Here is a 16,437-nt window from a genome sequence, read left to right on the forward strand (position 1 = left end):
GCGAAGAAGAGACTAGTAGTGCCTAGAGACTTCACACTCCGTTTACCTTATAATCCAGAGAATATTAAAGTGTGGGATGAAGTTCCCAAGATTGATGTTCCATTGGCAAAGTTGGCAAAGAAGACCTCAATTCCATTTGAAGATTCCTCCGCTTTAAAGGATCCAATGGATCACAAAGCAGATGGACTGCTTGGGAATCCTCGGCAGCAATAATACGGGCCAAAATAGCTGCAACATCAGTAGCCCGGTCCATGCATTTATGGATAGACGATTTGAAGGAACATCTCAAAGCTAAGACCTCCAGAGATGTTATTCTCAAATCTCTTCCGTTACTTAAACTCGCAACAGGCTTTATGGCAAACGCTTCAGCAGAATCTGTACGCTTCGCCGCCAGAAGCGAATCTTTGTCCAACGCAGCCAGAAGGGCTATCTGGCAAAAGACTTGGTCAGGGGATATCCAATCAAAAAATAAACTGTACGGAAGTATTTGGGCCTATTGTAGATGACATTTTAGAAGAAGCCTCAGATAAAAAGGGGTTCCCTGAGGAAAACACAAAAAAATTCCAGCCCTTTCGTAGATCCCGACCTGGTCAGAAGAGACAGACTACAAAGGGAAATCAGGGAGGTGGTCTTATCCCAAGGGTGAAAAGGGTAGAGACTCCATCTTCCCAAGTACAGGTGCAGGATAACCAAATAAATGACATCAAGGTGGGAGGTCGGTTACAGAAATTTCTAGGGAGGTGGCAGAAAATATCCCCAAATCCTTGGATTCTGCAGGTAGTTGCTCAGGGGTACAAACTAGAGTTCTCCAACCGTCCCCCAATAAGATTTGTAGTAACCAGACCCTGTCCGCTCTTAGACTCCTCTATGTGGAATTAGAGGCAATCATCCTGGTACCAGTCTCGCAGAGAGGAAAGGGCCTTTATTCTCACTTGTTCTCAATAAAAAAAAAAACTTCGGCAGACTCCCGAACGATCATAAATTTAAAACCCTTGAACAGGTGGGTCAGGTACAAAAGATTCAGGATGGAATCTATAAGGTCCACAACGCCTCTCATAGACAAAGACATAGTGATGTGCACCTTAGATCTATGCAATGCATACTACCATGTCCCAATACACGCTTCCTACCAAAAGTTTCTGAGATTCGCCCTGATAAACAAAGGAGTAATGTATCACTTCCCGTTCAGATATCTCTCTTTCGGTCTTGCTTCAGCACCCAGAATATTTACCAAACTAATGTCAGAGGTAGTAGCCTATCTAAGGAACCAGAATATTGCCATAGTGCCATATCTGGACGACTTTCTGATAATGGCGAGGTCGGAGTAACTTCTCAAACTAGACTGCAGCTTCACACTCCCCATTCTACAGGACCTGGGATGGATTGTGAAAATTGGAAAAAATCATGCCTGGTCCCAAATTCCAGAATGAAATTTTTGAAGGGTCATATTAGATTCCAACGCCAGAACATCTTTCTTACCAGAAGACAGACAGAAGGACTTGATCAGGCACATACACCAATTCAGAAGGAGTACCCCCTCCATAAGAGAGGCAATGAGGATTCTGGGCTTAATGACGGCATGTATACCCTGTGTGAAATGGAGCCAATTCCACTCACTAGGGTTAAAGAAAGAGATTTTGAAATCTTGGAACAGGAGACAGGACTCTCTGGACAAGAAGATGATTGTTTCTCCGTCAAGAAAGAAATCCCTAACCTGGTGGACTACACCGAAGAACCTAAAAGTGGGAGTTCCATGGGTCCTCGATCCCTGTGTCACGGTTACCACAGACGCCAGTCAATTCGGATGGGGCGGACATATAGAAAGGACATACTACCAGGGAGAATGGAGTCCTCAGATTGCCGCAAGGTCATCAAATTTCAGGGAGCTGTATGCGATCTGGAAGGTGCTATACCAGGCCCAGTCACAGGTCAGAGACAGACATGTAAGAATACTGTCCGACAATGTGACAGCAATGGCATTTCTAAGACACCAAGGAGGTCCGAAACATCCACCACTGCAACACCTAGCAGACCAGATCTTCAGATGGGCGGAGAAATCAGTCAAATCCATCTCGGCAGTTCACCTGGAAGGTGCCAAAAATCAGGTAGCAGACTTCTTGAGCAGAACGCCTGTACATCCCGGAGAATGGGAGCTAAACCCAGAAATATTCAACAGTCTGTGCCAACAGTGGGGAACACCTCAGGTGGATCTTTTTGCCACCAGGTTAAATGCAAAGACCAGAGCATTTTTCTCTCTCAATCCTCTAGATGGAGCCACAGGAGTAGACGCCTTGTCGCAGTATTGGGGAGAAGGTCTCCTATATTCATTTCCGCCTCTTCCTCTGATACAGAAGACACTCAGGAAGATACAGGACGAGAGAGCAACCGTAATCCTGGTGGTTCCTTTTTGGCCAAAAAGGAGCTGGTTGTCTCTACTATCCAGAATGTCAACAGAGAAACCAATCTTAATACCGCAATACCTTCTACTACAGGGGCCAGTGTTCCACAAAGACCCAGACTCTCTACACCTATCTGCTTGGATCCTGAACGGCAAACCCTAAGATCCAGAGGCCTGTCAGAGGATGTCATTACTACACTCCAGGCAAGCAGAAAGCCAGTGACCTCAGCAATCTAGAACAAAATCTGGAAGCGTTATTGTTCCTTCCTAGGAGAGGTTCCTGTGGATACTTCAAAACCTGATATTCCCAGAATCCTCGACTTCCTGCAACTCGGTTTTGAGAAGGGCCTCCGGCCTAGTACTTTGAAAGTACAGATTGCAGCGCTTAGTGTCTTTTTTGATATGTCACTAGCCTCCCATCCTTGGATAGCAAGATTTTCCAGGGCCACACAGAGAATGAGACCACTTGTAAGAAAATCAACTCCTCCTTGGGACCTAAACTTGGTCCTTAATGCCCTGTGTAAAACCCCGTGCTTGTTATCAGAAGATTGGGGGAGATGCAGGCTCTATCCACTCAGGATCCATATCTTCAGATCTTTGACGACAGGGTAGTCTTAAGACTTAAGGTACCTTCACACTAAACGATATCGCTAGCGATCCGTGACGTTGCAGCGTCCTCGCTAGCGATATCGTTCAGTGTGACACGCAGCAGCGATCAGAATCCTGCTGTGATGTCGTTGGTCGGGGCTAGAGGGCCAGCACTTTCTTTGGTCGCTGGCTCTCCCGCAGACATCGCTGAATCGGCGTGTGTGACACCGATTCAGCGATGTCTTCGCTGGTAACCAGGGTAAACATCGGGTTACTAAGCGCAGGGCCGCGCTTAGTAACCTGATGTTTACCCTGGATACCATTGTAAAAGTAAAAAAAAAAAAAAACGCTTCATACTTACCTTCGGCTGTCTGTCCCCGGCACTCTGCTTTCCTGCACTCACTGTGAGCACAGCGGCCGGAAAGCAGAGCGGTGACGTCACCGCTCTGCTTTCCGGCCGCTGTGCTCACAGCCAGTACAGAGAAGCACAGCGCCGGGGACAGACAGCGGTAGGTAAGTATGAAGCGTTTGTTTTTTTTACTTTTAGGATGGTAACCAGGGTAAACATCGGGTTACTAAGCGCGGCCCTGCGCTTAGTAACCCAATGTTTACCCTGGTTACCGGCATCGTTGGTCGCTGGAGAGCTGTCTGTGTGACAGCTCTCCAGCGACCAAACAGCGACGCTGCAGCGATCCGGATCGTTGTCTGGATCGCTGCAGCGTCGTTTAGTGTGAAGGTACCTTTAACCCAGCCTTCCTCCCCAAGGTAGTGTCCTCAACAAATATAAATCAAGAGATAATCCTTCCTTCATTCTGCCAACACCCTAGAAACACAAAGGAAGGGGTCTACCATAACCTTGACGTTAGGGAGACTGTTCTAAAATACCTGAGGGTGACGGAAGGTTGGAGACGGGATGCTAACTTGTTCATACAGTACGGGAGTCCAAATAGAGGTTGTAAGGCAGCAAAATCAACCATTGCTAGGTGGATCAAAACCATGATAAACCTAGCGTATACAGACCAAGGGAAAGATCCCCCGGATATTCTTAGAGCCCACTCAACTCGAGCTATCTCTACATCATGGGCAGAGAAGGGGGGAGCCTCAGCAGAACAAATTTGTAGAGCGGCGACTTGGACCAGTCTTTCTACCTTTGCTAGACACTATAAATTAGATGTCTCATCAGATCAGTTAGCTTTTGGTAGAAAAGTATTACATGCAGTAGTCCCACCCTAGTTTACCATCCTTTGGTATTCCTCCAATGGTGCTGTCAGGTGGTGAACTGGAAAACGGTAATTAGACCTACCGGTAATTGTATTTCCAGGAGTCCATCCTGACAGAACTACTAGTTCCCTCTCAATGCAAGTTTAGACTATTGACTAATGTGATGTAACATTGGTGTATAACTGTTAATAAACTCTCTTTTTTGCATCCATCCAGATGTGGTACTTAGAAAATCACTGGTAGGTAGAATGGGGAGGGTTCTTTTAAACGCTTGTTGTTCCTGTCCCACTGAGGGTAAGAAGGACGCCCTCCAATGGTGCTGTCAGGATGGATTCCAGGAAATACAATTACCAGTAGGTCTAATTACCGTTTTTTACCACCTAAATGCCACTAACTTCTGAACAGGTTACAACATCCGTCAGACTCTAAAGCCGCTATTTGGTCATGAATTGCCACGCAAACATCAGAACCACACAATCGTGATCTGAAGGCACCAATTGGGATAAAGAGGAAGCCCCCACACTCTGTTAACCATTTGTATGATGTAGTCACTATTGACAGCAGCATCTAAGGGGTTAAACACATTTGGACAGTGCAAACACTGATCTTGGCTAATGCAGCAAGTTGTCAGCTATAGACGACAGCTGACAGCTGCTGGATTGTCACCTCTATCAGGATGCTATTCTCTCATATCTCAGGTCAGTTAAAAGACGTATCGGCAATCATTAAGGGGCTAGTCTGAAAAATACAGTTTATCATTATTGCTGCAACATTGCTGATACCTATATCTTATAGAAAACAAGATTACAATAAAAAAATTGAATTAATTCATAATGTAAAAATGTCATTTCATTTAAAAACCATATGCAATTCGGGTTACATGATACACGGAACAAAATAAAATGGCGTGCTGCACTGAAATCAGATGATTACAAATATATACATGATTGATCAAGATATTTTATAATGGGTATGTTGCATATTTATGTCCATGACATTAGTCACATGAATTAATGTAAGGTGCACACAATCCCACACCTGTATAAGGTAAAAATTATAATAATTTCATAATTAGAGAAAAGTGCATATTGCAATGTAAGGCTACGTTCAGACTAGCGTTGTGCGCCTCGGCGACGCACAGCGCAACGAAAAACGCCGCAAAACGCACGCAAAAACGCTGCGTTTTGCGACGCGTGCGTCGTTTTTTGCCGAAAATCGGACGCAAGAAAAATGCAACTTGTTGCGTTTTCTTGGTCCGACGCTTGCGGCAAAAAAGACGCATTTGTCGCAAAACGCAACAAGCAAAAATGCATGCGTCCCCCATGTTAAACATAGGGGCGCATGACGCGTGCGTCGCCGCTGCGTCGCCCGACGCGGCGCCGACGCACACTAGCACAACGCTAGTGTGAACGTACCCTAAAACACCATGTCAGAGGGGTGTGTAACTCTTGTTGCATAAACTATTGAGCCATGTATACAGTCAATATACATTGCAGGATTGTTTTAGATATGCACCTAATTAAATGAAAATGATTAACAGAAAAGGTTCACGTTCAAAAGTGACACTCCTTGACACAGTGAATAGCCCAGTGATAAAAATTTAGATTGCTGTGATGGTCAGCCAAAGGAAGTATGTTGAGTATTGCAGTATGAGAAAAATGTGCAGCATAGCGATAGTAAAGAAAGCAACCATAACAACTTACCATATTTTTCTGACTATAAGACGCACTTTTTCCCCAAATTTTTTTTTTGTTAAAGGCGATCACAGACCTCAGCAGTCTTGTGATGTCTATCAAGGCATGATCGCTGAGACTGCATCATTGGCGAGCTGTTAAGGTGCTGTCATGGGTGCAGTCATGTTAACAAAAATCTTTTGCATATGGACAAAATATGTTCATATTCATTTATGCAGATGTAAATGATATATTACACCATTGTGTGAAAATCTTGATATTATCCTTTATTTCAGTTCTGCAGCTCTTCTGCAGCTCTCCAAAACCTGCTTTGAAATATGCTGCAGTAAGGACTCTTAACAAGGTAGGCGTTCTATCTTAATATATACTTACCTTGTAATGTCTTCACATCCTGTTCCATCCAGATGTGTCCGGATCCCAGAATTACAAGCGGCGGAAGTTCACTGACCTCCATATTGGGACACCCAAGTGATGGGTGTCTCGATATGGAAACTGCTGGTGGTACCAGCTTCTTGCGCGGTACCACCAGCGGAACACCATCTCACCACACACACACACGCAGTATATGCAGTATGCAACACACACACACACCGTACACAACATGCACACACTGTATACCCCATACGCAACACACTGTGTACGCCGTACGCAGCCTCTTGCGCAGTACCACCAGCGGAACACCATCGCGAACATGTCACCGGCGGGATGATTCACTGATCGCCACCATTTTTGTACAGGAGGAGTGCATGCGCAGTTTTAATGTGCCCGCATCGATCTGTCTGCACAAAGATGGCGGCGGTCTGATTTACTGCGCCTGCGCGAATTCTGCGCAGGCGCAGTGAATCATTCGGCTGATCTCGGCGGCAGATGCGCGATGTGTCTACAGGCAGAGGAAGCCGATCACATTAAAGGGGTTCTCTCATGAACAAAAGTTAATTTTAAAAATTCACTGTGTCTGACCGTGTAGGGAGCATACCACATCTCCTGGGCAGGGGAAGAAGCAAAAGACAATACTGACATTACAGCAGGGGATCACAGTGGATTCATTTTGTCTGGTAAAATATTTCCCTGACTGTTTTTAAACAATATTTTACCTCACAAAATGTATCCTCTGCGATCTCCTGCTGTAATGTCAGTATTGGTGGTGGAGAAAGAGAGAGCAGACAAGGGGGGTAGCACATGGGGTACACAGGTCAAAGAAAGCACTGACGGGAGAAGTCAACACATGGGGAAAGAGAGAGTGGATAGGTGGGTGAGCACATGGGGGGAGAGATTCTCAACGCTGCAAAGCCTGTCCCCATTGTGACATTATTGCCCTCCCGATGCGATAGCTTCGGGCCTCCATCTAGTTTTAATATTTTTATAGAATGAATTTATAGAATGAAACGATGTTAGCCTAAGCGCATATATGCACAGATTTAGCCTGTGTTTTGTTGATGAATGACAAATGAACAAACAGCAGCAGATAGCCATTTTATTTGACAACTTTATATAAAGAGTAGACACAGTAAAGTTAGGGCTGCACATTAGATGAGTCAACTGAACCTGTTGATTTTAGTTGACATTGGCTTTTGGCACTGATGTGTGTGGTTGCAGCTCAATGGACTATTAAGTTATGTGTAATAATTCTTATTTTTAGATTATTGTTCCAAGTAGTTTTTTCTTCTATCCTGTTGTGTCTGCTTGGATAGTGTTTAGTACAAAACATATTTCTATGTTAATATTTGTGGGATAATTTCCTTTTTACCTAGGTTTCAAACATACTTCAACATGACCAGCGGCTCAGAGTACTGCAAATCTTTTTGCAATATCATCTAACCAAGCAACACTTATTTAAAGAAGCACTCCCATCAAAGTTTTTATCCTGTTAAGATATTGGAATCATCATATTATATAGCACTGTGTCATTACAATTGCTCATTTTGCCTTTCTTCCCAGTTAATTCTTCTATTTTCCCTACTCTAAGTTGAAACAGGAAGTCTCTTGTCCCTGCATTTATCATTCCCCTCTTCCACTCCTGACCAGCTCCTTCCTTCTCCCCCCTACCAGGAGCTTTTGCAGTGACTGATGACTCATACAGGGAAATTGACTTCCTGTTTCTACATAGAGCTTTGAAGGAGTCAGCGAATTTGTTTTTAATCACGTGTTGTCATGAACCTAAAGGAAACCGGAAGCATTAGCTGGGCAGAAAGGTAAAATGAGCAATTGTAAGTACACCTGCTATATAATATGATGATTGCAATATATCAAGAGGATAACAATTCTGGTGGGAGGAGTATTGCTTTAACTTAACAGGAAGTAATAAAGGTGTAAAAATCACAGTAGAGTATAAACTGGATGATAATTAAATGCTTGTCTGTTGTAACCCAAGTCCTTACAACATTTAACAATCATTGTGTTATGTGTAATTACCCAAGGTTTATAGAGGAACTGTCTCATGCCGCTATGTAATTGTTTTACCTGGTGTAAATGCCGCTGTTCTCCTGAATATATCGTTTTTCTTTTGTTCCTGTTCCTCTCTCTTCCTGAGATATGGTCCCTCTTCCCTGTATATAAATCTGGTCTAATTAGGCAAGTGTGCGTGATCCTCAATTATTCTGTGTGCATCTTCTTGAAAACTTTTCCCAGTTCGATAAAGAAGGGGCTATATCTCTGGAATAAGGGAGAACAAAAGGAAAACTACATCCGAGTCAGAAGCACAATGTAATTTCTCCTACGCCTCATTGGAGGACACAGGACCATGGGTGTTATGCTGCTGCCACTAGGAGGACACTAAGCAAATACAGAAAGAATAGCTCCTCCCCTGCAGTATACACCCTCCTGCTGGCTGTAAGTGAACCAGTTCTTGCTTAGTGTCTGTAGGAGGCACTTGGGTCTGCTTTCAGACCCCACCGTTTTTATTTTAATTTTTTACTTTTTATTCTATTTTTTCCCTTAACGGAGCGAATGGGGGCGACGGATCCTTTCTAGGTTCCGATCTCCCCCGAATCATCAACCGGAAAGTACGTGGAGCATCCCTCCCGTACCTTTCCTGCAACGTTGGATGCCATCCCTGAGCTCACCTTACGGGTGACGGTTCCTTCGCGTTCCGATCTCTCCCCTACATGGGCTACATGGAGCCTACATAGAGTAGCCCTCCATCTACCTCTCCTGGAGCCAGGTGCATAGCCAGACATAAATATGTATGGCATCCGTGCAGCCCCCCACTGCATCACCACTGATATAGCGGATGACGCAAAGCGGCAGAAGCTTTCCACCCCCTCCCTGACTATGGCGACGGTGGATTGAGCACTGGCCCCACCGCATCTACCGTGAGTACACTGCGGGGGCCGAGGCGCTAAGGGGTCCTGGTCCCCGGGGTATGGGAGGTCTGCACATTAAAGCCCGGGTCCGTGGGTGGTCTGCAGTGCGGCAATTCAGTGAAGGAGTATGGCTTAAGAATGGCGCTAATAGCGGTCTTGGTGCTGCAGGCCGCAACCGCAGGTTTTCAAATTTAGTCCCCGGCTTTTCCCCTTCATACAGGCCGGAGTTTTGGCTACACCCACCAGCAGTTACCGCCGCCCACTCTTTCTGGCGCTTCTCGTTCCCTGACAAGCGCTCTCACTTCCTGATCTTGGCGGCCATCTTGGTACACCCAGGGGGCTGATGCTGCAGCGCTGCTCCAGCCTTTTGAATCATAGCCTTATGGACGAGCGATTTCCGTGCAAACACTGCGGATCTCCCCTGGGGACTCGACACAGAACCTGGGTAAGCTGTAGAAACATAGCTTAACCCTTCACCTGTTAGCATAGCCATGATGACAGCTTACTATGTCTCAATCAAAGCCTCACAAAAAGTCTGGGAAGACCCACACTGTGTTCTTCGCGTCATTACCCCGGGGTCACAAAACTGCATTCTGCACAGCTTGTGAACCGGTGACTGCTCGGGAAACACCTGTTACTGATCCCGAACCCAGTGAGCCTGTCCCCCTGAGTGGGCTACCTCCCTTTCCCGGTCTATGGCATCTCTGGCAAAAGCGTTAGACTTGTTCCGAGACCCTTCCTCTAACTAGGGCACTATTACGGACGACGCTTCCGATCGTCAGAACCCCTTGTGCTCCAGGGGTCGTACCTTGCCAAGGAGCTCTTGGTCTTCCAGGAAAAGGACTCATGCCATATCCCCAGACCATCACCAGGATTCGGGTTCTGAGAGCTCTATCTCTCGCTCCCCTTCCATTGGGGCCAGTAGAGAACCTGTTTCAGAGGACGATTTTGATACGTCCCTAGATCAGGAATTTCATCACGATCAGGAGACTCTCGACTCTCTGAGTCAGTGAATAAGGCTTTGAAGCTTGAGGAGGAACCTTTATCTAAAACGGATCATGCCGTGTCCTTTAACCCTGCTGTTCTGTTGGTCAAAAATGACCGACTTTGAACTTCAATATTCTTTAAAATATTCAAGATGCGGCTCTGAAACCCGTGGCCGACCGACCCATCCTCATTTAAGTCAATCAACCACAAGTTTCAGAACCGCATCTTGAACACCCCAAAAAATACCAAAGTTCAAAATAGGTCTCCCCAGACCGAACAGAACAGCAGGGTTAAGAGGACCAAGCGAGCTCACAGTGTTCGCCACTCATCCCAAAATCGTTGATTCTCACTAGATCCGTCCAGATAAACGATTCACACGGCAGAAACCCATGGAGTCAAAATATATTTTTGCCCAGGATCCAAGAAAAGATTGGTGGCAGTCTCCCCCGATCGTGCCTGGCTACTAAATCTGTTTTGTCCTCTTCGGAGGGCGCCTCTATTAAAAACCCAACCGATCGTCAGATCGACAATATGCCGAGTTCAGCCTTTGAAGCCTCAGCAGCCGCACTCTTCCCATCTATTGCTGCTATGTGGGTGGCTAAGGCTATGACCCACTGGGCTGAAGTCTTGTCTTCAGTGGTGCTGGATACCAGTCTCCCCCCCCCCCCCCCCCCCCGAGATAGCAGACCTTGCTACTCAGATAGCCAGAGCTGGAGATTTTGTAGTGACCGTGTCCCTGGTAGCCGCTAACTGCGCTTCTCAATCAGCATCAAACACCATCACCATCTGGAGGTCCTTATGGCTCAGGGTCTGGCGTGCGGATTCTGCTTCCAAAAAGTCATTGACTTCTCTACCATATCAGAGCGGTCGCCTTTTTTGGCTAAAAGCTCGACCAATTAATTTACGACGCCACTGGAGGGAAGAGTAAAATTTCTTCCACAACAAAGACCCTCTCTGCCCTTTCAGAACATGAAACCACAGGCTCGGTCACGATTTTTTCGTTACAACTCAAACTGGTCCTCTATTTCCACATCTCCCGGTTCCAGCCGGGCACAACGTGGAGACAGTGGTTCTCTTATAAACCTTCCCCTTGATGGAAAGGCAGGCCTAGGCAGTCGGTATCCAGAGGCTCCAGAACGGGCAGATCTTCCACACAAGGACTCCCTGTGGTATCCGGAGAACACCCCCAAAGTAGGCAGCCGCCTGCTTTCCTTAAGTGCCGCGTGGCTCTCGGTCATTCATGACAAGTGGGTCCGCGACCTAGTGTCCTCCCGATACAAGATAGACTTCTTAGCCGTCCTCCAAATCGTTTTTTTTTCCTGTCTCATCCCAGGGCAAAAGCATCAGAGTTGTTCCAAGCTATAAGCTTGTTAGACCGCACATGGAGTACTGTGTCCAGTTTTGGGCACTGGTGCTCAGGAAGGATATAATAGAACTAGAGAGAGTACAAAGGAGGGCAACAAAATTAATAAAGGGGATGGGAGAACTACAATACCCAGATAGATTAGCGAAATTAGGATTATTTAGTCTAGAAAAAAGACGACTGAGGGGCGATCTAATAACCATGTATAAGTATATAAGGGGACAATACAAATATCTTGCTGAGGATCTGTTTATACCAAGGAAGGTGACGGGCACAAGGGAGCATTCTTTGCGTCTGGAGGAGAGAAGGTTTTTCCACCAACATAGAAGAGGATTCTTTACTGTTAGGGCAGTGAGAATCTGGAATTGCTTGCCTGAGGAGGTGGTGATGGCGAACTCAGTCGAGGGGTTCCAGAGAGGCCTGGATGTCTTCCTGGAGCAGAACAATATTGTAACATACAATTATTAGGTTCTGTAGAAGGACGTAGATCTGGGGATTTATTATGATGGAATATAGGCTGAACTGGATGGACAAATGTCTATTTTCGGCCTTACTAACTATGTTACTATGTTACTATAAGCTCTCTGAGAAAGGACGGAGTTATTATTCCGGTTCCTCAAAGCGAAAGGTTTCAAGGTTTTTATTCAAAGATCTTCATTGTTCCAAAGAAGGACGGTACAGTACGGCCCATACTGGACCTAAAACTGCCGAACAAGTTAGGGTGCAACGGTTCCGAATGGAATCGCTTCGTTCTGTCATCGCCTCCATGGAAAAAGGCGACTTCCTGGCGTCTATAGACATCCAGGACGCGTACCTCCACATTCCTATTTTACCTTCTCAACAAAGGTTTCTTCGCTTCGCAGTTCAGGAAGATCACTTTCAATTCATGGCTTTGCCCTTCGGCCTCGCCATCGCCCCCAGGGTATTCACGAAGGTCATGGCGGCTGTCGTGGCCATACTCCACACCCGAGGAGTGGTGGTGCTACAGTATCTAGACAATATCCTCATCAAAGGCCCCTCTTTCTGCACCTGCGAGGAGGCCGTGAACATCACAATAGATACTCTCTCGCCTAGATTGGAAGATGAGCTTTAAAAAAAAAATGAATAAATAAATCTTCCCCAGTACTGGCTCAGCAAATTTCCCTTCTAGGAATGATACTCGACTTATCCCGGGGGTTGGTTCTTCCCCAGGAAAAGATCTCGGTTTTACAGCGAGAAGCTCAGCCTCGCACTCACTCTCTGCACTTCAGTATGAGAGTTCTCGGCAGGATGGTAGCAGATATGGAGGCGGTTCCATTTGCTCAATTACACCTCCGCCCCCTACAGCATGCCCTCCTGGTTGTTTGGGACAGGAACCTGTTCTCCCTCGACTGTCGGTTCCTCCTTCCCTGGCGAGTCAGACAGTCTCTCAGGTGGTGAACAGTGAAATCCTCCCTGCATCAAGGGAAGTAATTTCTTCCAGTACATTCGTTAGTTCTGACAACAGATGCCAGTCTTCTAGGCTGGGGAGCGGTGCTCCTTCATCACACTGCTCAGGGCCGCTGGTCCCCCCAGGAATCACGTCTTCCGATCAACATCTTGGAAATTCGGGCAATCAGGTTGGCACTTCTCCAATTACCTCCCTTCCTGGCGGGTCGCCCAATCAGGATTCTGTCCGACAATGCTACTGCAGTGGCATACATCAACCGCCAAGGGGGACACGCAGCAAGGCAGCCATGACTAAGGTGGGCCACATCCTCCGATGGGCCGAGGAAAACCGCTCTATGATTTCTGCAGTTCACATCCCGGGAGCGGACAATTGGGAGGCAGATTTCCTCAGTCGTCAAGGCATCTACTCCGGGGAGTGGTCTCCATCCAGAGATCTTCCACCAGATCTGCTGTCGTTGGGGAATTCCGGATGTGGATCTGATGGCCTCACGGCTAAATTCCAAACTTCCAGACTTCACAGCTCGATCCCACGATCCAGCAGCCATCGGGGCAGATACTCTCATACTCCCGTGGCATCATTTTCGGCTTCCGTACATATTTCCCCAGCTTCCTTTACTGCTGAGTCATCAAGAAGATCAGAGCGGAGAGGGTATCGGTAATCCTGATTGCGCCAGATTGGCCATGCTGGGCGTGGTATGCGGAACTCGTTCAACTAGTTGCCGACATTCCCTGGCGATTACCGAATCGCGCAGACTTGCTGTCTCAGGGTCCCATTTACCATGATCAGCGCTAGAAAGCCTTCATCTATGCGCACCTGGAAGACCTTCTTCTCATGGTGCAATGATTGTGGATGTTCTCCTCTTCATTTTTCCATTTTCGAATTCTTACAAACGAGTTTGGACTTGCGTCTCGTCTTCAGTTCTCTCCAGGGCAGGTTTCAGCCCTAATCTTTTCTGTTCCAATGCAGGATTGTCTCCCATCGGGTACCCCCCTATAAGAAGCCGTTGGAACCATGGGTCCTTAATCTGGTCTTCGGAGTTTTGCAACAGGCTCCTTTTGAACCTCTACAGGAGATTTCCCTGTCTTTGCTTTCCCAGATGCGGTTACCTCTATTAGACGAGTCTCCGAGCTAGCGGCTTTGTCTTCTCAAGTTCCGTTCCTGAATTTTCATCAGGATAAGGTGGTGTTGAGAACATCCCCGTCCTTTCTACCGAAAGTTGACTCTCTTTTTTCATCTCACTGAAGAGATTGTTTTTCTGTCACTCTGTCCGGCACCAGTACATCGCATCGAGAAGGCCCTTCACACACTGGATTTAGTGAGGGCTCCTAGGAGATTCGTCTAGTGGACAGCGTTTTTCCGCAGGTTAGATACCCTGTTCGTGCTCCCGGAAGGACCAAGGAAAAGGTACCAAGCTTTGGCAGCCCAAGTTTGCAAAGCTGCAACCTTGGTCCAGCCTGCATACGTTTACAAAACATTACCATATTCACTCTCAGGTCTCGGCAGACGAATGTTGCAGGCGGCAGTGCCGCATCTGTAACTTGTCGGTAGAAGGAGCAATTGCAGTTGATTGTTTCCCACCCAGGGACTGCATTAGGATGTCCCATGGTCCTGTGTCCCCCAATGAGGCGTAGGAGAAATAGGGATTTTTGTGTACTCACCATAAAATCCTTTTCTCCTAGCCAATCATTGGGGGACACAGCACCCACCCTGTTAACCTATTGGCTTTGGTTTCTGTGTTGACTTGGTTTTGACATAGTTCATCCTTGTTAAATGTTAAGCTCCTACTGCTTTGTTACCGAACTGGTTCACTTACAGCCAGCAGGAGGGTGTATACTGCAGGGGAGGAGCTATTCTTTCTGTATTTGCTTAGTGTCCTCCTAGTGGTAGCAGCATAACACCCATGGTCCCGTGTCCCCCAATGATTGGCTCAGAGAAAAGGATTTTACGGTGAGTACACAAAAATCCCTATTTACACCAGTAAAAAAAAAAACATTTATCACAACATACAGGTCCCCTCTTTAACACTTTTTCTGCCAGGAGTTTCTGGACATAGTCCTTGAGGCGCACAATGTTCATAGTTTACTTTTGACATGAATTTGGAATTCTTATTCTGGGCTAAGCTGCCAAATTGGCGATCCTACTCATTGATTGACAGCTGTCTCTATGCACTTGCACTAGGGACTACAGAAGGACATGAATAGGAATAATCTGTAGAAAATGTGGTGCTTTTCCGAAGAGCAGCACAAATTATTGTATCTATGCCTTTTTATTTCTCCCTCAGGTGGCAATGAAGCACCCTTCTGCAGTCACCGCATGTAACCTGGATCTGGAAAACCTTATTACTGATTCAAACCGCAGTATTGCGACCCTCGCTATTACCACACTGCTGAAAACTGGCAGTGAGAGCAGTGTCGACAGGCTCATGAAGCAAATCTCTACCTTTGTATCAGAGATCTCTGATGAATTTAAAGTACGTAAACATTTAACGGTTGTTACATTTATTTTTATATTAATGCTGCAGAAAAGGGGCAGCAGTGCTTACCTGCCCAGGTCTCCAAACAAATGCACTCTCAGGATGCAGCAAACCCATGTAGCAAAGATGGCGTCAATGCAGGTGCAAAACACTAATAAGACAACCACTGACGGCCTACCAATTCATGGAGGGGGTGATTGCTCAGTATATGATTGCACAAAAGAGGCTTGTATATGGCGCTGTTCACATGTAAGTAATGCACAGTGTCTTGTTTACAGCCTATTAGTCACGCCCATACTATTCGATCAGGCGGGCTGTCCAGCACTATCTAAATGCATCCCATGTGGACACCCCAGTATACAAGACCTTTATTTATATATGCACAGATCATTTTGAGAAAAAGTAAATGTATGTTTGACAAACTTGTTGAATTGCACGGGGCATAATTGCATTTATTTGCACATCGAATGGATGTAAGCAATGTAAAAAAAATACAGAATGGGCTGAGTACTATAGTCACTTGCTACCACCATTTTATTGTAATAATAAATGTATTTCTATCTGTTCTTAATGTTTTGACTATAAAGAAGAGTTTGTTTAAGTTAATGTTTAACAGGTTTTAGGCTGTGTGCACACGTTGCTGATTTTTCACTTTTTTTTTGCGTTTTTTCGCTATAAAACCGCTATAAAACCGCAAAAAAACAGCATGCAGTATGCATGTCATCATTTAGAATGAATTCTGCAATTTTTGTGCACATGATGCATTTTTTTTCCGCGAACAAAACGCATCGCGGTAAAAAACGCAGCATGTTCATTAATTTTGCGGATTTCCCACTATATCATTGTATTGGGAAATCTGCAGAAAAATCCACAAAAGAAAAGCGCGTCAAAGATGCTTAAAAAACGCATGCGGATTTCTTGGAGAAAATGTCCTGTTTTGCTCAGGAAATTTCTGCAAGAAATCCTGAACGTGTGCACATAG

The 16,437-nt window shown here is 45.9% G+C and overlaps 1 protein-coding gene across 1 annotated transcript in view; it reads left to right on the top strand.

Annotated features, from left to right (window-relative positions):
* COPG2 (COPI coat complex subunit gamma 2) overlaps positions 1 to 16,437 on the top strand; it is a 90,936-nt gene that overhangs the window by 30,263 nt on the left and 44,236 nt on the right. Inside the window, exons 11-12 of the mRNA XM_069765366.1 lie at positions 6,177 to 6,244; positions 15,264 to 15,452. Of these exons, the coding sequence (XP_069621467.1) occupies positions 6,177 to 6,244; positions 15,264 to 15,452 (257 nt within the window). The remainder of the gene's footprint in view (positions 1 to 6,176; positions 6,245 to 15,263; positions 15,453 to 16,437) is intronic.

Source organism: Ranitomeya imitator, chromosome 4 (assembly GCF_032444005.1).
Source record: "Ranitomeya imitator isolate aRanImi1 chromosome 4, aRanImi1.pri, whole genome shotgun sequence".
In the NCBI taxonomy this organism is placed as follows: Eukaryota; Metazoa; Chordata; class Amphibia; order Anura; family Dendrobatidae; genus Ranitomeya; species Ranitomeya imitator.